Genomic DNA, 26,037 nt, shown 5'->3' with positions numbered 1-26,037 from the left:
TAGAAACTGGGGACCCATATATATCATCCAATATTAAATTATATATCTTCATATGTATAGCAATATCACATTATTATATTATACGTAAGAAAAATACTATGTTAAATCCCGTATTTTATAAAAATTATCAATTGATTTATTTATTTTATTAAATGATAAATAAATTTTATTTAAGTTGTTAAACATATTGTAATTACCAGAATTTATGGTCTAAACATATTAAAAATAAGAGAAAAGAACAAAATATGATTTGAGAATCTAAGTCAAAGGACATAGTGAGATTTTGTGAGTTTTAGTTCTTTGGTTAACTGAATATGGGGTCTAATGTAAATTTGTTATAGTGATGAAATAAAATTGACTTATTTACCAAAAAAATGACAAAATAAATTTGTATTTCCTAAAATAGTAAAAATCGAACTTTGAGTTCAATTTTCGACAATTTTTTTTTTAGTATAATCAATTGGACAATAATTCTTAGCACGAACATATATAAAAAATATAATAAGTTTTGTTATAATACATCTAGATTGGGTTATTATTATGTTTTATTTTGACAAAAAAATCAGTTTGAGATCTTATTTGTACTATGTTGAAAAACACATTATTTAACAAAATAGAAAGTCCAATTAATAATTTTTACATAATATAAGGTTTAAAAATAAAATTTACCGATATATTAACTAGAATTATTAATTAACTTTCTTCTAATAAGCTCTATTTCTTTTAACTCAGTTTTTGGTTTTTGTGTTACTGAATGTCAAACTTTGCTTTCAAACTTAAAGTGATGTCGATTTATGCTTTATCAAACGATATGCAAATCGTATAGCTCACTACCTAGCTAGAACTTCTGTTTTTTTGCTGATTGTACGTACAAGGAGTATACTGCCCCTGCTACACTTTTGAATGTAATTCAAAATGATATCCAATAAAGTATCCATATTTTATTTAAAAAAAAAAAAACTTTCTTCTATTGGGGCCATTATATATATACCCAAGTAATCAATACTAATCATTCCTCTCATTCCTTTTCTAGTACTACCACACTTTCTAAGGTGAAGTAATTAGCTTTGATAGTGAATCAACTTTAATTTGTTTATTATTATGTGAATTGATAATCAAGGTTTTGAAGAAAAAAAAAAAACACTAAACACTACTAGATGAGATCATAGCAACCATTAAAAAATATATAAAGATAAATTATTGAGATTATAAATACACTCTTTACATCATTAGTGTCTAAAAACCATGTTTTAAGAGATTCCCAAATATGGTTCTTCAACTAATGGATTATACATAATTATTGTGTCTAAAAACCATGTAATTTAGAGTTCATAATAATGACCTTTAAAAAATAAAGCAATAATGACCTTAGAATTGAATTACTTAAAATAGCCTTAGAATTGAATTACTTAAAATAACCTTAGAATTGAAAATGTTCCCATTTCAATTGAGTCCATTGAAAATTTATCCAAAAAAAAAAAAGCATGAAATAATCTTTGGTGGGGGCAGCATGAGCATGTGTTGTGATTTGTCATCTAATCAAGAAATTCAAAACATTCCACTACAGTCAAAAGATAAGATGCCATGACATAAAAATATCAACCATAAATTATCATATATATCAAAACCAATATAGAATTATATTATTGAATTTTTTTACAATGCACATTTTAAAATAGATTTATCTATGTATCTTTATTTATTTTTACATTTGAAATAATTTCTTGTTCATTATTTTTAGGGTTTTTTTATTTTTACACTTCAAAATAATTTTTTTTGCATTTTTACGAAATTCTACATAGAAACTCCTATTGCAACTAGCGCTACAATCTAAATTGCAATAAAAAATCGTATAAAAACCCTTATTGCAACTAGCGCTGCAACCACTTTAGAAACCCAAACCGTAAATTTAAAAAAAAAAAAAAAGTTAAAAAAATAGTATATGAGGTAATTCCCCTTATTTATTTTTATAATCTTTCACGTTATAGTTATTTACGCTGTAAAATTTTGAAAGATTTGAAAAAATTTAACATGGAAAAAGTAGGGTTCAAATAGTTTATTGCACGTTAAAATAAACTGTTTAAACCTTATTTTCGATGTATTGATTTTTTTTTTTCATTTTTCAAAATTTAGCCTAATATTTTAAATAACTATAATATAATTATAATGTATTCATTAAAAATATATAAACATACTTTAATAAAATTCTTCTAAATACTAAAATAAATAAAAAATATATGATAAAACTTTAAATAGTGCAGTGTAGAATTTTTCCATATTATATTGATGTTGAAAATATATAATAAAAAACACTTTCAAAAAGTGATAACTTGATTAAGAGGATGAGGAGTACTTTTCTAGATTCCCCATATTCTAATATATTAAGGTATATATATTAATATATTATATATAAATCAATTTTTTCTAGAAGCAAATACCAAATTTGTTCATATCTCCATCTTATGTCTTTTTTATTAAAATATATATAAACTCAAATAATAGAAATTGGGATAGTGATTAGGTTAGTTACACTCCCCATGGTAGTAGCAAAAGAATCTCCACTCTCAAGTACCATAGAATGATTACAAGATATATATCTATATATATATTATATTTCCTCTATTATTGAGTGAGGATTTCCATTCACCAAATACCATAATTGTGAAAGTACATACTCCAATTAATATGCATCACATGCAGCTAAAGTGGGAGCGTAAGGGCCAAGTTTTGAAGGAAAAAAAAATGAAGAAAAACAGTCTACAATGACCAAAATAGGGTTTGGTCTGTAACGCCCGAACTTTTTCATAAATTACTAATTTAGTTACAAGCGTTAAAATGCGGAAAAACTATAATGTCGCTTTTACTTATAAACATAAAATATTTCATATTTGAGCTCAGTTTGGACTTAAAAGACATAATAATTAATAAATAAAAATAACTGCGACATTAATTTAATAACACTAAATAAAATAAATGGAGCGTGCCCTAGACCACCCTCAGTTATATGGTCCTCAGCGAGTACACACACACAAGCCTCCAAGGTCTCACTTGCCACCAGCTCTCTAAGTTTTAGAACCTTAATCTGCACATGGTAAGTTTGATAAGGGTGAGCTACTAAACTCAGTAAGGAAATGCTTGTCACGTAGTCAAATAAAATAAAAGAAAAACATATAACTAAAACTCAGATGCACATATTTAGACACATAGCATTACATATAAGCTTAATCTTATCACTATTAACTATTCACTAGTTTCTAAGCTAAATCACATAATAATGGTTATGCCGGAGTTCGACTTTGGCAAATAAACTCGAACTATTAGACTAAATGGCGGAGGGCTGGGTTCAGTAAAATCGTACCCACTACTAGATGGCCCCCTATCTACCATATAGACCCAACAGTCAAGCATTTAACCATTATCTTCTCAGTCAAACCATGTCACATAATCTACAATAAATCTAATTTAAATAATGTTTAACTACTATACATTATTTAAATAGCATATCATAAATCCTATCATAATTAAGTCATAATCATATCATAACCATATCATAACTACATAATAATCATATCATAACTATATCATAATCATATCATAACTCTATCATAATCATATCATTGTTTAAATAATGCGAATCCATTGTACCGTCCATTATCCAAACAACATAACTAGTTTAAATAATGTGAATCTTATAAACACACTATTTACATACATACTTAAATAACATGAATCTTATAAACATATTATTTAAATATATACCTTTAGCAATGGCCATGCTCTAATACTGTAAACATACATAAATAACATGAATCTTATAAACATATTATTTAAATATACATTATACAGTACATTAAATAACAAACAATAAAGAGTCAGGCAGAAGACCTTAGTTAACTTCTCTTTTACTATTCCCACTCTTCCTATGAATGTTATTACATACAGAAAACTTAAGTTTTTCTACTTAATTTCCTTACCTCGAATGTGGAGTCCTAGCCTTGATTGCAAAGAGAGTGATTCTTGAGAAATAATTGTCTTACGAAAAACCTAAATTTCATACTTATTAATTAGGATTTATCATAATGGTATATATATATATATATGAAATTTTAAACCTTGAATCTACAAATGTAAAATTATAAGATGATACCTTAATTTCCAAAGAAAACTAGCAGAGCACTAAAATTTGAATGTGAAAATAGTGGTAATGGTGATGCCGATATGATGAAGGAAATATATAAATGTATGGAAGAATGATGGTGATGTTTAAGAGAGGTTGTTGATGTTTAAAGCTTCTAGTAATTATGATGGTGTGTAGGACTATTTGGCTCTTGGAGAAACAAGTGTTTGACTGTAAAAGATAGAATAAAATCACTTCAGTGTAGAGGAAAATGGAAGAAGAATATACCGGATAGCTATTTGACTATTTGAGTGAAATGAATAAGTGAGCAAAAGCTCTCTATTTATAGGCCTAGGTCTCTTACCCACTAACTCCAGCACTAACCGTGCTTCACATAACAAGTATTTAAATAAATAACTAAACCCCTCAATCCCACCTTATTACTCGGTCAAAAGAGTTGATACTATTCCATGAAAATGGGTTTTAGTTGAGCCGAACCTAAGTCCTCACACAATTCTATGGCTAAATCTTTAAACTTTTCCAATCATGTCCTCCACCTAGTATCCACGTGTAGAGTAAAACAAATAAATTTTTTATAAATTCCCTTCTCATCTCATTTACACATAGCTAGTGGGAATAGGTCTCATATATATATATATATGTAGTTCATGCATTACCAAAAAAAAAAAAAATAGCACGCATGAAACTACTCTCTCTCCAATCTAATAAAATATTATTAATATAAGAATTATACCAAGTATTCTCCTAACTTCACTAACTATATCTAAATTAATTAAGTCCTATTTTTTTTTTATTTTTTTATTTTTTCCTATTGTTGCACGTTGACTTCAATAAACTCAAAATAATAAGATTCTTTTTAATGCTAAACTTATACTTATTTAATTACAACTTTATTTAACTAATCAATTATAGCCCAATAATAACATAGTAATACTAACATAACTTATTAGATTTATAAGAAGAAAAATATAAGGCCCAATAAATTAAAATTGTTACCACTTTAATAAAAGACATATGTAAACAATAATAATGTATTTTATGCAATCATTACTTCCACATCGAGATATTTAGACTATCATACCAAAATAATGCCTGAATATTTTTGGTTATTACAATCTACCCTCCTTACAGGAATTTCGTCCTCGAAATTTACTTATCTACATGTAGTTGGGGTATCATTTCTTCATGTTCTTTCCCAACTCTCACGTTGCTCTACTAGAATTTTCACTCTACAGGACCATATATAGGGGTTTACTCTTATACTTTAGTTCCCCTTTTTATCACGCATACCAGCGTGTTATATAACTCTTGTCCTATTGTAGTTTGAAATTCTCGTACTTAAACATGTGTGTGGGATAGGATACCTACCTTCGCCACATTAAAATGTGAAATTCTGTTACACATATCTGCTATAGCAGGTGGACCTAAATATCTCAGGCTTTACGTACCCTGCATAATATTTCTATTTAAATTGAACTTTAAGAACATAAGGTCACCTCTTATCATTGTTACATCCTCATTTTTCTCCATCCGTTAGAGCGTCATGCATACTCTGTCGTACCTTGTCTACCATTCTTGAAACTTTTTACCCACTTATAGGTGGTACCTTACAAGCATTTACTCTAACTTACCAGGAAGTATACCATTTGTAACATCCTTGCTTCAAGCCTCTATTAGGTCCTTACACCCACGGAATGATGACTCTTATACACGAGTACGTCACTTTGGCTACTTCCTGGATGATACTTCTGCTAGTTTACATGACTTCCTCCAGTTCACTAAAGGTTCGTATCTGACCTAACACTTGAAAATATACTAAAACTCAGATCGAGGTCACCTTCTTTAGGAATACAAGGATCGTATCGTTTTCATTAGTTTTTAATGCTTCGCTCTTACGTGCTGGCATGTAGGACGTCAAATAACAAATCCAATTGCCACTTTCTGAATACTCATCCATCCTTTACCTAATCATTGTACTATTTTACAACTAATCGTGGATGCATCTAGTGTGGTGTAGGTGGTGCTTGCATCATTCTCTCGACCTTAAGTTTCCATTGCAGTACGTTTTCTCCTTGCCTTCGAGTAGCAACACTAACATAGATACTTTTCTGGTTACAAATTCTATCCATATCCTTTGTTTCATACTGTCCTTGAGGTTCGTCAATGTGTAGGCTACTACATATTAGGTCAAGGAAGCTTTCAGTCTCTCTTCGGTCTTTGTGCGCCGACAGCTCTTGAATACTATCACGCTTGTAGGATCAACCACAAGTTCTGTATAAAAAAAATAAGCATTTTTTTTTTGAAAGCCGCTCTTTGAACCAATAGCTTTGATCTTCTAATCCTCCGCTTAGTCGAGTCTTCTAAACTCAGTTTGGGGTCGTATTTAAGTATCCTTAACATCCTTCCACATGTTGGAGTACGGAAAACATCATCAACAACGAATTCCTCCACCTATTATTTTTTTTTTTTTTGAGCACTCACACCATCCCCCGGCATTGAATAATTTTAAGACCAAATTTCTAGTCCCCCGGTGTTTGAGTACTACTTCAGATGTCACACTCATTGGTACTTCTTGCTCTTGGTGTCTAGTTTGAGTATTTCTTCCCGATTTAAGAATTAACATTGCTTTATTAAAAAGTAGATTCCTAAGTAGAGGCAAACCGTCTTCCTTGTTAATTTTGTAGGGAGTTATTTTGGTCATAAAAGAAGAATTTGATTGAAGGAAAATAAATTTTTATTTACTTAAAAGAGTACTAAATCTCTAGTTACATATCACTAGATTATAGGAACAAAAATATCTTCTTTGGATAAAATTTGACAAATTGAAAGAGACTATTATTCGTCCTCCACGCATGACTCGGCTTCAGATCCTTCAGGGTCTTCTTGTAGGTCCTCTTCTGGGTGTTCCTCGAAGTTTGTTTCCATTTCCACATCTGTTGAAATTGGTGCTGGCACATCCTCGGATTCAGAGTCTGACTCATCAATTTCTACTTCAAAATGATAGTCAGGTATGTCATCTTCTGGTTCATGGATGTTGGTTGTTGCGGGTAGATCTAAGTCCTTGCTCTTCGGTATTGGGGAATAATCTGGCTCATTGGGACCTTCTGGCATTTCCTCATCTTTGGATTCTTCATCTGAGGGAATCTCTATTATTTCTACTATTTTCTCTGCTTCTATTTGAGGTGGGCTTTTTAGTTCAAGTTCCAACATTTCTGCTGTCACTTCAAAATAGTCTGGCATTTCTGATTCTTCCAAATCTCGTTCAGTTGTTACGTTCACAGATTCTGTTATGTCCTCCACACTGTCGTCACTTAGCTTATATCGTATGTTCTTGACGCGTTCTTCTTCCATGTCGTTTGTTTCCACAATATAAGTCTTTTCGAAAATGAAGTTGTGGAAGTCAAGCGTCAGCTCACATATGAATGCTGCGTATCTAATTGCGTCGCCAAGATTTGAGACACGGTGCCAGACTTCATCGATATAGTAAAGAAGTTCGGGGACATGTGACAAAGCAGCCCTTAGCACTAGAAACTTTTCTCGTGATTTGATTAAGGCTCCCCTCACCTCTACTACTCTTTTAATTTCTTCATTAATTGCGATGACCTCTCGTAGAGCTCTAAGAATCTTATCCTCTTCGTGGCGGATATTTTCGATCTTAAGTGACAAAATATTTTTTATTTCTGCAAGTACTGTATCGTTTGACGCCTTAATTCTAAGAGACATATCTCCTATATCTGAAAAAAAAATTTCTTTAACTATTCAGTAAGACTTAATATAAGTAGATATATATTTATATAAATCTTTATAAATAAAATAAAACCTCTTTATTTATTTATAAATTCCAAAAGATAACAAGCTAAAGGAGTTACACTAAAACTCCTAACTAAAGTGGAGCCATACTAACACTCCTTATTACATAAAAAAAATAAACACATAGAATAAAAAGCAACTTGACTTTTCTACTCTTCTATGTCTGACCCTTCCTCTAACATATCTTCTGTCAAATCTACATAGTCGAGTTCTAGGTACACCAAGTTTGATGAAATTGGTAACTTTTGAAGGAATTCAGACCTAACAGCATTATTGGGTCGATGATATATTTCTTCTTTAGAGCCATCAGGGTGATAAATGGTGTCGGTAATTTGATATTGATCCACTAAGTTGATCATGAGTAGGTCATATCTTTCGGCCTCATCTACCCCGACATACCCTAGATGTTCCCAATTTGCTCTTAGACTATGTTGGACTTGTGGCATGTTGAGAGCGTGCATCAAGGCTATGTACTTCTCATGTGACTTCAATAAACAATTCCAACGATCTATTATCTTATCCATACCCTCATGTATTTTGTTAATTCTATGAAAGACCTTGTTTTCTTCCAGCATGGGTGGGGTCTTAGGAACTCTCTTTAAGGCCTTAATATGCCCAACAATGTGCTCTACTTGCTCTGGTCTCATGATGTTGGTGCTTAGTTGGTTCTAGGGCTCTGAAAATAAAATAAAAAGAACTTCTGGAATTACTAAAATGCACATAAAATACAATCATGCAACAATGATACTTACTTGGTAGCCAGTGGAACCTTTTTAGCCGATATGTGTAACTCGTGAGAACGTTCGGGACCAATATAACTGTGGCTCTGATACCAAACTGTAACGCCCGAACTTTTTCATAAATTACTAATTTAGTTACAAGCGTTAAAATGCGGAAAAACTATAATGTCGCTTTTACTTATAAACATAAAATATTTCATATTTGAGCTCAGTTTGGACTTAAAAGACATAATAATTAATAAATAAAAATAACTGCGACATTAATTTAATAACACTAAATAAAATAAATGGAGCGTGCCCTAGACCACCCTCAGTTATATGGTCCTCAGCGAGTACACACACACAAGCCTCCAAGGTCTCACTTGCCACCAGCTCTCTAAGTTTTAGAACCTTAATCTGCACATGGTAAGTTTGATAAGGGTGAGCTACTAAACTCAGTAAGGAAATGCTTGTCACGTAGTCAAATAAAATAAAAGAAAAACATATAACTAAAACTCAGATGCACATATTTAGACACATAGCATTACATATAAGCTTAATCTTATCACTATTAACTATTCACTAGTTTCTAAGCTAAATCACATAATAATGGTTATGCCGGAGTTCGACTTTGGCAAATAAACTCGAACTATTAGACTAAATGGCGGAGAATGGGTTCAGTAAAATCGTACCCACTACTAGATGGCCCCCTATCTACCATATAGACCCAACAGTCAAGCATTTAACCATTATCTTCTCAGTCAAACCATGTCACATAATCTACAATAAATCTAATTTAAATAATGTTTAACTACTATACATTATTTAAATAGCATATCATAAATCCTATCATAATTAAGTCATAATCATATCATAACCATATCATAACTACATAATAATCATATCATAACTATATCATAATCATATCATAACTCTATCATAATCATATCATTGTTTAAATAATGCGAATCCATTGTACCGTCCATTATCCAAACAACATAACTAGTTTAAATAATGTGAATCTTATAAACACACTATTTACATACATACTTAAATAACATGAATCTTATAAACATATTATTTAAATATATACCTTTAGCAATGGCCATGCTCTAATACTGTAAACATACATAAATAACATGAATCTTATAAACATATTATTTAAATATACATTATACAGTACATTAAATAACAAACAATAAAGAGTCAGGCAGAAGACCTTAGTTAACTTCTCTTTTACTATTCCCACTCTTCCTATGAATGTTATTACATACAGAAAACTTAAGTTTTTCTACTTAATTTCCTTACCTCGAATGTGGAGTCCTAGCCTTGATTGCAAAGAGAGTGATTCTTGAGAAATAATTGTCTTACGAAAAACCTAAATTTCATACTTATTAATTAGGATTTATCATAATGGTATATATATATATATATATGAAATTTTAAACCTTGAATCTACAAATGTAAAATTATAAGATGATACCTTAATTTCCAAAGAAAACTAGCAGAGCACTAAAATTTGAATGTGAAAATAGTGGTAATGGTGATGCCGATATGATGAAGGAAATATATAAATGTATGGAAGAATGATGGTGATGTTTAAGAGAGGTTGTTGATGTTTAAAGCTTCTAGTAATTATGATGGTGTGTAGGACTATTTGGCTCTTGGAGAAACAAGTGTTTGACTGTAAAAGATAGAATAAAATCACTTCAGTGTAGAGGAAAATGGAAGAAGAATATACCGGATAGCTATTTGACTATTTGAGTGAAATGAATAAGTGAGCAAAAGCTCTCTATTTATAGGCCTAGGTCTCTTACCCACTAACTCCAGCACTAACCGTGCTTCACATAACAAGTATTTAAATAAATAACTAAACCCCTCAATCCCACCTTATTACTCGGTCAAAAGAGTTGATACTATTCCATGAAAATGGGTTTTAGTTGAGCCGAACCTAAGTCCTCACACAATTCTATGGCTAAATCTTTAAACTTTTCCAATCATGTCCTCCACCTAGTATCCACGTGTAGAGTAAAACAAATAAATTTTTTATAAATTCCCTTCTCATCTCATTTACACATAGCTAGTGGGAATAGGTCTCATATATATATATATATATGTAGTTCATGCATTACCAAAAAAAAAAAAATAGCACGCATGAAACTACTCTCTCTCCAATCTAATAAAATATTATTAATATAAGAATTATACCAAGTATTCTCCTAACTTCACTAACTATATCTAAATTAATTAAGTCCTATTTTTTTTTTATTTTTTTATTTTTTCCTATTGTTGCACGTTGACTTCAATAAACTCAAAATAATAAGATTCTTTTTAATGCTAAACTTATACTTATTTAATTACAACTTTATTTAACTAATCAATTATAGCCCAATAATAACATAGTAATACTAACATAACTTATTAGATTTATAAGAAGAAAAATATAAGGCCCAATAAATTAAAATTGTTACCACTTTAATAAAAGACATATGTAAACAATAATAATGTATTTTATGCAATCATTACTTCCACATCGAGATATTTAGACTATCATACCAAAATAATGCCTGAATATTTTTGGTTATTACATGGTCAAAGGTAGTTATGGGAGTTTCTAAGCTTGAGAGAGAAGGAGAGGGAGAATCTAACAGTCAAGAGTCTCGTAATTCGTAAAAAAAAATATTGGATAAGTTGTACAATCTTACATATTTCTGAGAATGTGTAGATATAAGACTACACAATTAATAAAGAGTACTTAAATGAATTGATGGGATGAATGGCTTCTTAAATAGTTTTCACAAAAAATATGTGAGTGAAAACAAAGCACACTGAAAACGCATCAAATAATCTCCGATGACACGTCGGAAACTACCATCAAGATCCTCTCCTCATCTCGGTCGCAAGTAAGACAATTCTTTGTTGAGTGTGAAGCTCATACATATTCTTTCTTTGGACGAGTTAGCACAAGACATAATTTTTGAGTTCAAATTAAAGAGATAATAAAATACGATTAATCAAGATGGAAATGTTGTTAGATCTTAATATATATACTAAAATAAACATGTAAATTTGTTAACAATACAATAAAGGGTTTTGAGACTATAACTTTTATTGCTAAAATGCCAATTAATCGTTAGTGCACTCACAACAATTTTTTTAAAATAGAGAAATTTTATAAAATTTAAAAAATCGTACTAAAAATATGTTACAACAAATGTTCTAAATTTTTTTTTCATTTTAAAGTTAATTTAAAATTTACTATTTATAATTTATAAAATACTATTCATTACTCTAAATTTATTTTATTAATTGTTTTGGAATTTAATAATTACTTTGTACGAGAATATGTGTATATATTAATATTATATATTTAAAATGAAAAAAATATAATAAAATTTTAAAAAAGTGAGGCTTTAGTGGTGTATTTTAAAGAAGGTGATATATGAAGTAATGTAAAAGTGTATTATAAAATAGAAAAAGTAAAATTTTTGTGACGTGTTTTAAAAAATAAAGTAGAAAAACTGTTGTCAGTTATCTTAGTACTTGTTATAATATTAATTATTTGTTAATGAACTCAAATAGATAATTCGTTTTCTCAGTTGATCAAGAATATTTTTTTGTTAAATTATAGTTAAAATAGTTAAAATGTTCAAATAAAAAACTAATCTTTTTCTTATTTTAGTTAAGATTAATCCGTAGAGAGTTGAGTAGGAGCATTCCCTTTTTTCTTTCTTCACACTTGCAACATGTTAATTATCTTTTTCTCAAAAACATAATAACAATTACATAATCACACCTCTTCAATTAAATTCCGTTTTATATTCCCTTTTTATGAAAACTTTTAACATGGTATATTTTTAAAAGTACATTGTAAATTTAGAAAACAAAAATGTTAATTATTTAGAAGGCATGAAACTTAGATGGGTCCCACTCTTTGTTTTCCATCATATTTTCCTCTCTTTCTATTTCTCTACTTTACCAAACAATCAAAATTTTCACCTTTTCTTTCCTATTTTCTCTCTTAATTTTGCCTTCCTTTTTTCACCTCTACCAGAATTGTTTTGAACAAAGATAAGAGTTTGAAAGGAAACTGAAGAAGTTAATTTCATGTACAATTAGAAAGATTGAATCCAGTTAAGTTGTAGAGAAAAGAAAGAATATGGGATCAAAGTGGTATGTAATATAAAACATATTAAGCTCATTTGATATCTTGTATTGCGTTAGATTGTATTAGTATTATTTAATATAATACTATGTTTGGTATTGACTTTGTGTAAAATTATAATATATTCTCAATAAACTTGACCCCAACACTAACTACGAGCCGAGTCCCGAGTTCGGGCCCTGAGTCCCTAGATCTAGATCGGAGATTGAGGTTGATCTCGGATCTTTTGTAAATATTATAATACAAGTTAATACGAACCATTTATTATGAATTAAATAATACAACTTACATTGTGTTAAAAAATAATTAATACAACACATTATTTTATCTAAACATAGTGTTATGTATTATTTAACACAATATAACCCTACAACCTACTAAACGAGCCTATTATTTGTCATTAGAAGATTAATTTAGGATACTAAACACATAAGAAGGATTAGCCGCAAATTACTCGTTATTAGAAAAGGAAAAGGGTACTAATTTGCTTTTTGAGGATAAAGAAGCTAGAGAGCTATAATCATAATGCTTATTTGTTTTCTTGGCCCCAAAACAAAATGAATATGAAACAAAAACAAAAACAAAAATCAATTGAACTGAATAAGGTCTAGATTTTAATATAAGAGAACTGGTTATGATATGTTGTCATATCCATCAAAAAGAAAAATCAACAGAAAATACAAAGCATACATATATATAAAATACTACTGTGGACACACTATATGAAATTTCCTCATATTGGCAGGCAGTGTTGTGTTCACATAAAATGTTGCCTAACAAGACATCAAAAAAAGCAGAGAGATTTCTGAAAGAGAAGATGGGAACTGGTTTGTACAAACTTTTGTTCTAGCCACGGTCACCCCTCAACAAAATAAACCGTTCTCAGTCGAAAGAGAAGACTTCCAACACCTAACACTTCAAAGATCAATTCATAAAGTTGCTGTAAGTATATATGGATATGACAAGAACATCATGTAACCGAAATTAGAACAAAATGAGAAACAGTACTTGCGATAATATTTTACCTAAGCGGTGTCAGCTCCACTTTATCATAGCTTGACCTCCACATCAACCCCGGCAGGGAGATCAAGTTGCATCAAAGAATCTATTGTTTGTGCAGTTGGGTAAAGAATATCAATGAGGCGCTGGTGAGTACGAATTTCGAAATGGAATCTTGCATCCTTGTGAACGTGAGGGGATTTTAGAACACAGTAAATCCGCTTTTTGGTTGGTAAGGGCACTGGTCCAACGGTTTTCGCATTTGAATTTCTTGCAGCATCCATTATCTGCTTACAAGAGTCCTCTATCAATGGCACCCAATATGACCTGAGTTTAATCCTGATTTTTTGCTTCGGCGCAACCTGTGAAACAGACACTTTCGATTAAAATCCATATTTTAGTTTCAAAAACATGCATACATGATGTTTTAATGTTTATAAAATGAGCAGAATGAACCCCTTCCCTCTTCATTTCTTGACAAGCTCATTAGAAAAGACACATTTAATCTAAATAACCACCTTGCTTTTGTTCCTTATTGGCTTGTTCAGCCATTCCAAATTTTCTTAGATAGACAATCATTGATGCTAATGTAGCCACATTGGCAACAAAACTATATCGACGCTACCATCATCTTGTTTGATTCAAACACACAAATCAATTGTAATACTTAAATCTATAAGTCTAACACACAGTTTTTTAAGTATCTCGGTTCGAAAGCTACACTACATCGAATGTGTATAATATAATACATGGTAGAAAACTCTTATCAAATGAATCAATAATGACATAGCTAACAAATCAAGAGTTGAGAAGACTCCTAGTAATTCATTTCAAGTTAGGAACATATTTCATATCAACTTCTGTGGTTATTCTCTTTCAATTAACAGTAAACAAAGAAAGAAAAATACCTTGTCAGCATCAGCACCAATGCTGATTGAGGAAGTACTAGGAATCTCAGAACCTCCAACCTGAAAAAAAAAAACCACCAATAAATAATCAGAAATCAACATATCCAAACAATCACAACTTCACAATACTTAGCTTCAGAGATTATAACTCAAGAAATGCACCCAAGCTTGCTCTTTTTCATAAACCAATTCAACTCATATATCTGTTTTAGCTTCAGTTTATAATTCAAAAAGTATACTCAATTTTTCAGAATAGATAAATAAAATCAACCCATATATCTATGACAGAATCATTTTAGCCTAAAATATACTCATTTTCACATTAATATTAGAAACATGTACAATTTGCATGGACAAGTACCAAAACCAAAATTGAACCAAATTACTAAAAACCCATAAACCCTAATCAGCCAACATTCAACAAAAGAACAAACTTTCCTACATTTTCTCACTATCCAAACAGAACACAACCCAATTCACTGAAAAAACCATAAAACAAAATAGGAAAGAAACACAATATACAAACCTCAAGGGTCTCGGCACCAGACTCATCTAATGTTTCTGGAGGGGGTTCCAACACTTCAGGAGCAGCATAAACCCTAGTTGAGGACTGTGAAGGTTTTACAGTTCTGAGCTTAGCGGAGGAGTTAGCAAAGTGTAAAGAAAAAGGAGAAAACTTTGGTTTAAATGAAGAAGAAGAGGAAGTAGAGAGAGAAAGAGAAGGGATTAAGGTTGCAGATACTGAAGAAACCGCCATTGAAATCTTGGTTTCAAGCTTTTTAGCTCTGAAATCGAAGAGAGACTATTCTCTTCTCTTCTTCCTCTGCTATGATGAGCTCTGTAGAATTATCCATATATTTTTATTTATTTATTTATTTTATTTTTCTACAAAAATAAAAATTTGTATTGGGCTGGACCATTGTTTGAGAAGATAGGCCCATTGGGCCTATTTTTAATGGGCCAAGTAGAGAAATATAGAAGTTTTTAAGAATAATTACATAAGGCACCATTTTTTTTTTTGTAAAATATTTACATTTTTACGTTCAAAGAATGTTTCTTTACATATATACGGTTTTCCAAAAAATAACACGAAAACAACATAAAATCAACAAGAAAACAACATAAAAGTAACATAAAAACAACATCAAAATAACAACAAAAAAGCAACAAAAAATAACATATATAACAAAAAATTAACAACAAATGAACAAAATTTCAACATAACAAAACCGTATTTTATGTAAATAAAATCAAAAAAATCGCAAAAATATTTAAAATTCCGTAAAACCGTATTTTTGTTGTTTTTGTACATTTGTGAAATTAACCCAAGTTTTTAAGGAAAATTTAGACAAAGATTTTTATGGATTTATTTTTTCTTTTTACGAATTTGTGATTTTTTAGAGGAAAAATAACGTTACTTTCATGTTGTTACAATGTTATAAATAAATAATCCCAAGTTTTTATTACTTTCATAATGGATTATGGAACAAAGTGTTTTTTTTTTGGTAAAATTAAAAAAGTTACCTATGAAAGGGTTCATTTTTAGGCCCAAACAAAACTTTGTTATACATCATTTATAACCAATTATATTAAAAAAAAATGTGAGAAAATTAATATAGTATATCTCTACTATTTGTGGAAAGCAAACAAAACAAAAGGTTGGAGTAATTATTAAGTGAATATCAACAATTACATAATCCCCACTTGATCATATTAGGGTATATTTTTCTTTAGAACTCTAAATTCTCACTACTATAGTAACACCAACAAGCTTGAAATGAATTAAAATAGGGCTAATTTTGTATTTAATATATTTTTTATAATTATTTTGTATTTAATATTAATACTTTAATTACTCTATACAAACATGTAAACATACACTAAATGGAGGCAGTTGACCTCACTTGTTATATGTATTTACAATTTAGTCCATTTTATGTAAATTTTTACATTCATACCCCAACTTTTTTTTTTATTATAATTTTCTTCATTCATGTCTTTCTAAATATTTATATACTTTCATTTTCAAAGGTAATTTAGTGGACTTTAGTGGTTGTTTGTTATGGTTGTGCTTAGTTCCTCACAATAGAATCCTAACCCCTTATATAGTAACAAAGCTAATTGGAATATAATACCTAATATCATCACTTTGTCTTAATTTGATGGCTATAATTTTATTTTTTTTTAAAAAAAAATGGCTTAATTAAGAAATTGATGTCATGTCAAACAAATGAGTTTGCTTCAAAAGACACTACACTACCCTAAACTATGTTTCTTTAATTCATAACTATAGGTCATGAAAGTGAAATTTTGGAATATAAATTATCATATATAGATAGATATGTATATATTTTGAAAAGAAAAAAACAAATATTATTGGATTAAATTAACTCATGCAAAGAAACTGAATTTCACCTTTTTCTTTTTTAACAAACCACTTCTCCCATGATCTTATTTAAAAAAAAAAATTGATTTTTTTTTTAATTCCCTCCACCAATTTTAACTGTAATTTTTTTCTCATTTTTAAACTTTTATTTCGTAATTAAATAAAAATATTTATATTTAATATATTAATATGGAACCTCTTCCTATGTTTGTAATAATTAAAGATTAGAGCATTTTAATTTTGTTAATTGCTGTCTTTTTCTTTCAAGTTTTAGTCATTAAAAATTCTCAATTGTAAAGTATGTATACACTACTCTACCTAAATATGTATTGGGAAAATTTTAAAATGGATCCCTAAAAATGATTTACTGATACACTCTTATTTATTTTGGCATTTAGAAAACTTTTTTAGACTAATTTTTTTTATGATTGTGTACATTACAGTTGACACATTATGTAAAATTTTGAAAAAATTAAAAAAATTTAGCACATTGAAAAATAAGGTTCAAACTGTCTGTCTGTTACATGCGTGTGAAATAAACTATATGAACATTACTTTGTATACTGTAAAATATTCTGAATTTATTAAAATTTCACAAGATGTCTTAAATAATTATAATGTACACGGCTATGAAAATAAGTAAAAAGAATGCATTGTAGAAACACCCTATGTATTATTATAGCTCTTTCATTTATTATTTGCATCAAAAATCACAAATTTCAACTATTTCATATTTTACTACTATGGTTTATTTCATTTCTCCTATGTAGATAAAATAACCATATTATTATTGTACAAACATAATACAATATAATATATAGATATATATATATATAATTAACCACTTTTATTTGGTAGCTTTGAAAGTTGTATTAACATCCATAAGTTGTTTTAACTTCTCTCCTACTTCTGCCCACCATTTTAACCATATAATATTTTATTAAAATTCTTACACAAACCCAAAAAAAAAAATAACTGAAAAACAAATCATATAAAATAATAATATCATACAACTATATATATACACATAAACATAATAATATAATACAACAAATTTCTTTTAACTTCTCCCGCCCACCCACCATTTTCACTCTTAACATTACATATACATGTCATACATATATACATACACATATATATATATATATAATTACAGTTTTTTTTGTATAGAACTAACCATGATAATCACGATGAACTAAAAGTTAAAAAAATATGAACAGAATTGAAAGAACACGTTTATATAACAGAGCAGTTTTCAAATATTAACTCAACAAAAGGTTAAAGCTTCATGACTAAACCAAGTCTCTTTATATTCTTTTCATATACATACACATATATATATACACATATACATATACATATATATATATATAAGTATATAACGTCTCTTGTCACAATAACTACTCTCACAGCTCTTTTGATGATCTTAACATAAACACACACGCTCCTCTTCTTCTTCTTCTTCTTCATTTATTATCATCATATATATATATATGTATGTATATGTGTATATGATGTTTAATCATTATTAATTACTCTCTTATTATACAGTTTCATTTTGACTTTTCCGTTTACACAAACAGAACAGAGAGAAAAACAGAGATCATAATGGAGTTCTTATTATTTGGTGTCGTTTTAGTAACTATTTTGTGTCGTTTTGAAGTGGGGTTTTCTCTACAACAAGTTACTAGTACTAGTAATAAGATCAGCTTCATTGGTTGGGATGATTTCAAGGTTGATTTTCAGAAAATGGGAAATGATAATAACAATGATGATGATAATAAAGGGAGGAGAAGCAGAGTTATTGTCGTTGATAAGAATGGGAATGGTGATTCTTTAACTGTTCAAGGAGCTATTGATTTAGTTCCTGATTACAATTCTCAGAGAGTTAAGATCTTCATTCTTCCTGGGATTTACAGGTTTGGCTTTTTAATTCTTTAATTTTCTCCATTGTTTTTAGAGTGTGAAAATCTGATTTTTGATTTGGGTTTTTTTGCAGAGAAAAAGTTTTGATACCAAATACAAAGCCATATATATCATTGATTGGGAATCAATCTCAAACATCTGAGACTGTAATTAGTTGGAATGATAAAGCTTCTGATAGAGATAATAATGGGTTTCAATTAGGGACTTATAGTTCAGCTTCAGTTTCTATTGAATCTGATTACTTTTGTGCTACTGCCATTACTTTCGAGGTAACACATTACTATGAATCGAGTCGAATATCACAACTTCTTTTACCCATCTTATAAATTTTCCTTCTTTTCGGTTTTTGTTGTAATAGAAGCTGTTTAGTAGACAAGATTTTACGAATTCGACACAACATGAACATTACTGTTGGAGCCTTAGCTCGGTTCCAACTACGAGAGTTTGCTTTTGTTTCATCTTTCTAAGAGCGGTTTTATTCATTATTTAATCGAACAAACATGTTTTCAATCTTTCGTTTGGTATTATTGGGGGATTTCGGTTTGGGTTAAACGACATGTCGTTTTTTGTTTTGTTTCGACAGAATACAGTTATTGCTGATCCTGCTGGATATGGTATGCAAGCAGTTGCATTAAGAATCAGTGGTGATAAAGCTGTGTTTTATAAAGTTAGAATCTTGGGTACTCAAGATACTCTTTTGGATGATACCGGAACACATTATTTCTACAAATCCTACATTCAGGGCAGTGTTGATTTCGTCTTTGGAACAGCAAGATCACTCTACAAGGTACCAACAAATTCATCATCTTAAAAAAAATCCCATCTGGGCAATTTCGGTTTCTGATCATTAATCAAAGTGTTTTGCGAAAATAGGATTGTGTTCTACAATCAACAGCAAATTATGCCGGAGCAGTTGCAGCACATCACCGAAACTCGCCTCGAGAAAACACAGGCTTCTCTTTTGTGAACTGCATGGTTAGAGGAACTGGAAATATTTACTTGGGAAGAGCTTGGGGAGACTATTCAAGGATTATCTATGCATTTTGTTATTTTGACAAGATCATAACTTCTCCTGGATGGAGTGACTGGGATATCCCATCAAGGCAAAAGTATATATAAACATTGTTATTTGTATCTATATCATAGGATAATTGGCGCGAAACCCCTCTGGCAAAACTTTCTTAAGTATTTAACGGTAATATCTAACTGACGCTATAAGAAAATTAAGTGTATAAAATTAAAACATAAAAGGGGTTTCGCCGCTAATAACTCTATATCTGTTGTAGAGATTAACAGTTATTTTGTGTGTAGGACTGCTGAGTTTGGGGAATATCACTGCAGAGGAGCGGGAGCAGATCGAAAAGGTCGAGTTCCATGGATGAAATCCTTTAATGATGAACAGATAAAGCCTTACATAAGTACAAACTATATAGATGGACAACAATGGCTACGATTGTAGTCTTTACTTTCTCTTCAACTCACCCCTTTTTTTTTGTAGAGAAAACTGACAAATATAGAGATATATACAAACACTTGTAAGGTTTTTGAGTTTCAAATTCAAAGAAGCAAAATAGAGAACACAAATGATCTGATATCATATTATAGATTTCAATCTTTTTGTTGTTTTTTTTACACAAAGATACAAAACAAGCACAATGTGAGTCATTAAACAGACTATTTTTTCTGACTCAATTTATGGAGCTCTCCTAATTTTGAAGGGTATCTAAGTTCTAATGCCAATTAGTAAAAATCAGAAAAGGGGTCATCAAAATCAAAATCCTAATTCCGTCACTGTACACCTACAAAAGACCGCCCGCCTCGCCCTGCCCCAACCAATTCGAATGAATGGAATGAGTTTTCCCCTCCCAAGACTTTGTAACTATTTACAGAGACACTAACTAATAAGGTAAAAATTAATCAAACCACTCTTAACAATTGACATAAAATTAAAAAATTAATCGTAGAAAACACTAAAGGCGTACCAACTCGTGTTAGACATCTTATTATCCCGCTACTTCCATTGTTTCTACTTCTTTACTGCTCTTTTGCTCGGAAGTTTCATGCTCCTTTGTGTCTACTTTCCCGTCATCATTGTTGGAATTGTCATTACCATTGCCATTCCCATCTTCGCCTTTGGAACTGTCTGCATTATCACAACCGTTGTCAACTTCAACACCATCATTGTCTCTCAGCGACGGTGACTTCTCAATCTCACAATCGACACAGTCCATATCTTTAGGAGGGTCATCAGAACTAGTAGATGTAGTCAAGTTGAGATTTTGATTTTCCTCTTCGGGAATGATGCATTTCGTGCTAGAAGGGTCTTCAAAAGTAGAAGCTAAGCCACCCGAATTGATGTCTTTATAAATTGTTGACGATGTGGATGGCCTTGACCCTGAGCTAGAAACAATGGATATGGCTGAAACTATGTCGGGCTTCGTCTCAATGTTAATCCATTTATCTCCCAACCAATCTCGGGATGTTCTTAGGTCCTTTTTGTGTAAATTCAAGACCAAGCTTTCACCTAACATCAATAACAACACCACACAAATTATAAGAAAGAAAGAAAATAAATTATAATGCTAACATAGTTCATCGTCGGAATATCTTACCAGGGAAGAAAATTTGGACATAATCACCACAACTACCTAATCCAGTTATAACTCCTTCCCACCAACCATCGCTCCACCATGCATCGATTGCAGCTCCTATCTCGAGGGAAAGCTCGGTCTGTTCTTTAATAGGGGTTGGCCGAATTGTGGGGCGGCCTGAATGCCTCATGCCAAGTTTATCAGGCATTGCCAGTTTAAAAGAAGGGATCCATTCCTGCAATTTCGGTAAAATTATGTTATGGCTTAATGATAAGAGGACCCCTTTTCTTTAAAATGATGAGCAGCTTAAAAAATAAAAGTAAGCAATACCTCAAGATTGCCAGATCCATCCTCGTCTTGCAAATCATCGTATTGGACTTTGATCTGTTTTTTCGATATTTGCAGGACGGTACACCTGAACCAACATCCTCGGATGCCACTATCTTGGCATAACAATTCTATCTTATCATCAACCTTAAACAGTTGAGTCAACCAAGGCTGAGATCTTAAATGCTTGAGTGAAAATAGGCCGTCTCTTATTGTACCGCGATTTTTAGATGACTTTTTGGCTCTCGAATGATCGGTGCTGCTTCTAGTCCTCTTCTTAGTTCCAACCTTTACATTTTCTCCATTGCTTATGTCATCCGTTTCTTCCAATGACTCGGACTGAAGGAAGAAATCAGGACCGAGACAAGAGAGAATCGGTTGATCAAAATAACCTCGCAATTTACTCAAATCAAAAGACTTTGTTCTGTTACTTTTGAACTGTCTATAGCACATATGTACTTTGACCAAAAAAGCTTGAGGAATTGCAGCTTCACATTTTTCATAATGTTCACGAGTTAGGACTGTAGCAAGACCATCTACACACTCGGCACTAATGACTTGTGCGTATGGGGTTATAAAAACTTCTTTCGGGTGAGGATTTCGTATTGGAATCACTCCCTTGACTTCCTGATTTCGGTGAAACCACCTCACTTTGACCTTTTTTTGACCCCTCTTGTCTTCATACATATCTTCTAGATAAGCAATGTAGTGATTCGCCCCCTTCGCCATAACAAACACAAAAGAATGAATCTGCACACAAAGGAAATTCGGAAATATACTTAACAAACATGTTTCTTTTACACAATTAATATGATAAAATAAGTGCATTTGATTCAACATCTCTTTTATTGTAACTAAAATGCAATTTTTTCGAAACGATGCCATAACAAGGTATGTAGAAAACCAACTTGTCTTTCGTCTTTCTAATAGATTTTCTATACAGAATTAAAATAGTTTTGACATTAGCTAACAGATAAGGAGATGTATGTTACTCAGTACTATGTTTGGCTTTAATAGTTCGATTAGATTCATACCGATACTGTAATCCCGTTCCTGCAGAATGCCGGATAATGCTTGAGCTGCTTACCACACGCCCATGGACTTCCTGACCAAACAATATCCGAACCGTGTCCCTTGAAATTCTTTGCAAAACGGCCCTAAAATACATTTATCAAGTGTCAAAAATAATCATTGGGACATAGCTAGGAGAGGCATAATCCTTATCCAAATTAAAATAAAACCTACCTTTCCATCTGATGCATGGTTATGATTAATTCCATCAATTGGGTATTCAGGAAACTGTAATGCTTGTGTTGAATCATGTGTAGGTGATTCTGAATTAAAACAAGAATCAAATATCAGTCACAGGATACACACACATATGTATAGGAAGCTTTTAAGGTGGGGGTATCACTTTTGCTCCTACTGTAAGAGTTTTTTCTGTTTTTGGAACCTAGAGAAACTATATTCTAATTTTTGTTACATGACAATATACACTATAGTTATAGTAGGCATCTTATACGTTTTCGAGAAATTCTAAATAATTTATGGTATCAAAAATAAAATTCAAAATAGTGAGTTGCACCCTAACTATTTGAATCATATTTTCGGCACCTTCACTTCCTCAAAATTTCCCGAAAACAGACAGAATACCTACTATATAACTATAATGTATACCGTCATATAAAAAAAAAGTTTACAATTTCTCTATATACCAAAAGTAAGAAATGCCCACCTAAAAATTTTCCTATATATATGAATATTCATGTGTGAAATCAATAGGGTTAGATGTAGTTAGTTGTATACATTACTAATTTCATCTACTATTCAACTACACCAACCATGTCATATCCCATTAAGAGTAAACAAAGAAAAAGACAATGTTGAATCTGAATCTAGAAAGGAAATAGTCTAAATCAAAAACCATAAGGGGTTTAAGAGAACATACCAGATCTATCTCCATGAAGATTATGTTGTTTGGAGAGCATAGAAGTGAGCCAATCAACAACCTCTCTTCTTGATCTCCATTTAAAACCAGCATGAATGGAACTACTTTCCTTACCATAAACTTCCAAAAACTCCTCAGCAATCACATAAAACATGTGTCTAACACTCCTTTCAGTGCCCACAACAGCTAGAGTGGATTCTCCATTAGAATCTTTTAAGAAATAATGAACAACTCTATTTCCCCTCTCTTGTGAAACAAATTGTTCTTTCCATTCCACAAAACATGGACCATTTCCAGACATTTTGACAAGGATTTAACAAAAAAATAACAAAACCCCAACTTGATATTCTAATTACATAGCTAAGTCTTGCCCCCAATAAAGATGGCAAAGGGTCCAAAAGAGAAAAAACCAAGGTAAAATTCAGAACAAAAAAGCAACAATCTTTCTATAATGGAACATCATCCCCCTAATATTTTTTCAAACTTTATAGCTAAAGAATCATAAAAAAAAGTTTTATGGTTTGGGCATATAAGGGCAGATCAGAAAGCCCAAGCTTTATAGCTAAAGATGCCCACCAACCCAAGAACAAAATCCCAACTATGAAATTGTTTTTAGAAAAAAAAATCAAAAGACTTTTACCATTTAATCAAAGCACAGCTTCAGAACCAATTAACTCTCTCAGCAGATGAACTTCAAAACCCAACAAAGAATCAAAAGAGCCTATAAAGAGCTGTGCTTTGAAGGAGAGAAGACAGATCAGAAACCCATCAAGCCAAGAGAACTAAAAATAAAAACTTTCCTTGATTGTCCCAAAAGAACCAAAAAAGAAATGGTCTTGGCCGGTTGTTTTCTACAGTATCAGCCAAAAGAACCAAATGGGCATCTCAGTTTTCAACAGATTAGAGAGAAAGAAAGCTTCAGAGGGTTGGAAGAGAAGAAGAGAGGAGAATGCATTGTATTTACTTTGGTGGGTACAAAGGAGAGTAAAGAAAGAGAGATAAAAAAGATGGAGAATTTGAGGTTAGAGAAGGTGAAAGATGAAAACTTGAAATGGCCATGGAACATGGAAAGTGAGATTAGAATGAGTTGCAGAGCTTTGGAGCTGACAATGGTGGTGTGGTGGGAAAGGGATGAACAGAAGAATAGTTGAACAAACAACAATAAAGGTTAAAACTTTTTTTTTTCTTCTTAATATTATTATTAATCACTAATCACTATCATTTCTTTTAATTAATTATTATTAATTTAATCTTTTGTCAAACATATGAAATGGGCTTGGGTCCATCTTTTTTTTTCTTGTTTTGAAATTTACCACTTTTACTTTATATTTTTTTGAAGGGAAAGTTTAATATGTGATAATGTAATTCAAAACAATATAAATATATTTGATTATATTAAATTATAGAAAAAATGTAGATATAAATAAAAAAAAGTTTATAAAATAGATACAAAAATACTTCAACACTGACAAATTTTTATTTTTACTCTTTTGAAAATTTTTATTTACAAAAAAATCTTTTCAATAAAAATAATAAATCGTTTTTTATGTTGTTTTATTGTTGTATTATAGCTATTATGAGTATTTTTCTGGTTGTTTTATAGTTTATTTATAGTTGATTTATAGCTGTCGTGAGATTATTTTTTGATTGTTTTTAGTTGTATTCTTACTTTTTGCTGAGTAATGTGTATTTTTATAATTTTAAAACTTTAAAAGTATATTTTTGTAAATAAAAATTTTAGATTATAAAATTGTAAATAAAATATAAAAAAATATTTTTAAAAATTTCCCTAAATAAAATATATTCAAATAATGCATTTTAGATATTGAGATCAAAAATATTCATATGAAATATTATTAGAGTTAAAAAAGATGAAAGTAAGATTAAACAACATTGTAACTTGTACTAAAGAATGTAAAAAAAAAATAATAAGAAAAATTATTAATGAGTTTTACAAATTATTTTTAGTTGATCTTTTTTTTAATATTGATATGCAAATATAAATTATTTAAGTTGTGAATATAGTGTGTCTTTTTGAATTCATTAATTTGGATTATTTATTTTCCATCTACATGAATATTAACTTTATGTTTGGAGTTTTCCAATTTGGATTTTAGTGA

The 26,037-nt window shown here is 30.5% G+C and overlaps 4 protein-coding genes and 1 long non-coding RNA gene across 6 annotated transcripts; 1 reads left to right on the top strand and 4 right to left on the bottom strand.

The window, feature by feature from the left end:
- Window positions 1-2,673: 2,673 nt before the first annotated feature.
- Window positions 2,674-4,768, bottom strand: LOC133038687 (uncharacterized). Its single transcript, XR_009688178.1, has 3 exons — window positions 4,148-4,768; window positions 3,975-4,044; window positions 2,674-3,082 (listed from the first exon to the last, which is right to left on the bottom strand). It is a non-coding gene; the product is annotated as an uncharacterized LOC133038687 (long non-coding RNA).
- A 1,881-nt stretch (window positions 4,769-6,649) lies between these two features.
- Window positions 6,650-10,778, bottom strand: LOC133038686 (uncharacterized). Its single transcript, XM_061116829.1, has 3 exons — window positions 10,151-10,778; window positions 9,976-10,045; window positions 6,650-9,084 (listed from the first exon to the last, which is right to left on the bottom strand). Exon 3 carries the CDS (start codon window positions 7,859-7,861, stop codon window positions 6,974-6,976), a length of 888 nt encoding a protein of 295 aa, XP_060972812.1. The 5' UTR covers window positions 7,862-9,084; window positions 9,976-10,045; window positions 10,151-10,778; the 3' UTR covers window positions 6,650-6,973.
- A 2,645-nt stretch (window positions 10,779-13,423) lies between these two features.
- Window positions 13,424-15,605, bottom strand: LOC115695667 (small ribosomal subunit protein uS10c). 2 transcript variants are annotated; one of them, XM_030622725.2, is made up of 4 exons: window positions 15,266-15,605; window positions 14,740-14,799; window positions 13,858-14,193; window positions 13,424-13,747 (listed from the first exon to the last, which is right to left on the bottom strand). In XM_030622725.2, exons 1-3 carry the CDS (start codon window positions 15,494-15,496, stop codon window positions 13,882-13,884), a joined length of 603 nt encoding a protein of 200 aa, XP_030478585.2. In that variant the 5' UTR covers window positions 15,497-15,605; the 3' UTR covers window positions 13,424-13,747; window positions 13,858-13,881. The 2 variants fall into 2 exon arrangements, with proteins under 2 accessions (XP_030478585.2, XP_030478586.2); XM_030622726.2 differs by having other exon boundaries at window positions 13,424-13,741; window positions 15,266-15,597.
- A 2,702-nt stretch (window positions 15,606-18,307) lies between these two features.
- LOC115725023 (pectinesterase QRT1) lies at window positions 18,308-20,663 on the top strand. Its single transcript, XM_030654423.2, has 5 exons — window positions 18,308-19,044; window positions 19,125-19,320; window positions 19,635-19,838; window positions 19,925-20,160; window positions 20,363-20,663. The coding sequence occupies exons 1-5, from the start codon at window positions 18,734-18,736 to the stop codon at window positions 20,508-20,510; spliced, it is 1,095 nt and encodes a 364-aa protein (XP_030510283.2). The 5' UTR covers window positions 18,308-18,733; the 3' UTR covers window positions 20,511-20,663.
- LOC115725022 (uncharacterized) lies at window positions 20,623-25,112 on the bottom strand. Its single transcript, XM_030654422.2, has 6 exons — window positions 23,918-25,112; window positions 23,215-23,303; window positions 23,004-23,126; window positions 21,973-22,719; window positions 21,664-21,877; window positions 20,623-21,575 (listed from the first exon to the last, which is right to left on the bottom strand). Exons 1-6 carry the CDS (start codon window positions 24,216-24,218, stop codon window positions 21,055-21,057), a joined length of 1,995 nt encoding a protein of 664 aa, XP_030510282.2. The 5' UTR covers window positions 24,219-25,112; the 3' UTR covers window positions 20,623-21,054.
- Window positions 25,113-26,037: the final 925 nt, after the last annotated feature.

The sequence above is a fragment of the Cannabis sativa genome, chromosome 6 (assembly GCF_029168945.1).
Source record: "Cannabis sativa cultivar Pink pepper isolate KNU-18-1 chromosome 6, ASM2916894v1, whole genome shotgun sequence".
NCBI classification, from domain to species: Eukaryota; Viridiplantae; Streptophyta; class Magnoliopsida; order Rosales; family Cannabaceae; genus Cannabis; species Cannabis sativa.
This window is presented reverse-complemented; position numbering and strand designations above follow the sequence as displayed.

Excerpts from the sequence above, each read along its gene's own strand:
- LOC133038686 (XM_061116829.1), bottom strand. The coding sequence starts at position 7,861 with ATGTCTCTTAGAATTAAGGCGTCAAACGATACAGTACTTGCAGAAATA.
- LOC115695667 (XM_030622725.2), bottom strand. The coding sequence starts at position 15,496 with ATGGCGGTTTCTTCAGTATCTGCAACCTTAATCCCTTCTCTTTCTCTC. Across the intron at positions 14,800-15,265 it reads CTGGTGCCGAGACCCTTGAG|GTTGGAGGTTCTGAGATTCC; the intron begins GTTTGTATATTG and ends TTTTTTTTTCAG. Across the intron at positions 14,194-14,739 it reads TTGGTGCTGATGCTGACAAG|GTTGCGCCGAAGCAAAAAAT; the intron begins GTATTTTTCTTT and ends TCTGTTTCACAG.
- LOC115725023 (XM_030654423.2), top strand. The coding sequence starts at position 18,734 with ATGGAGTTCTTATTATTTGGTGTCGTTTTAGTAACTATTTTGTGTCGT. Across the intron at positions 19,045-19,124 it reads ATTCTTCCTGGGATTTACAG|AGAAAAAGTTTTGATACCAA; the intron begins GTTTGGCTTTTT and ends GTTTTTTTGCAG. Across the intron at positions 20,161-20,362 it reads GATATCCCATCAAGGCAAAA|GACTGCTGAGTTTGGGGAAT; the intron begins GTATATATAAAC and ends TTTTGTGTGTAG.
- LOC115725022 (XM_030654422.2), bottom strand. The coding sequence starts at position 24,218 with ATGTCTGGAAATGGTCCATGTTTTGTGGAATGGAAAGAACAATTTGTT. Across the intron at positions 23,304-23,917 it reads TCTTCATGGAGATAGATCTG|AATCACCTACACATGATTCA; the intron begins GTATGTTCTCTT and ends GTTTTAATTCAG. Across the intron at positions 21,878-21,972 it reads ATGGATCTGGCAATCTTGAG|GAATGGATCCCTTCTTTTAA; the intron begins GTATTGCTTACT and ends CCGAAATTGCAG.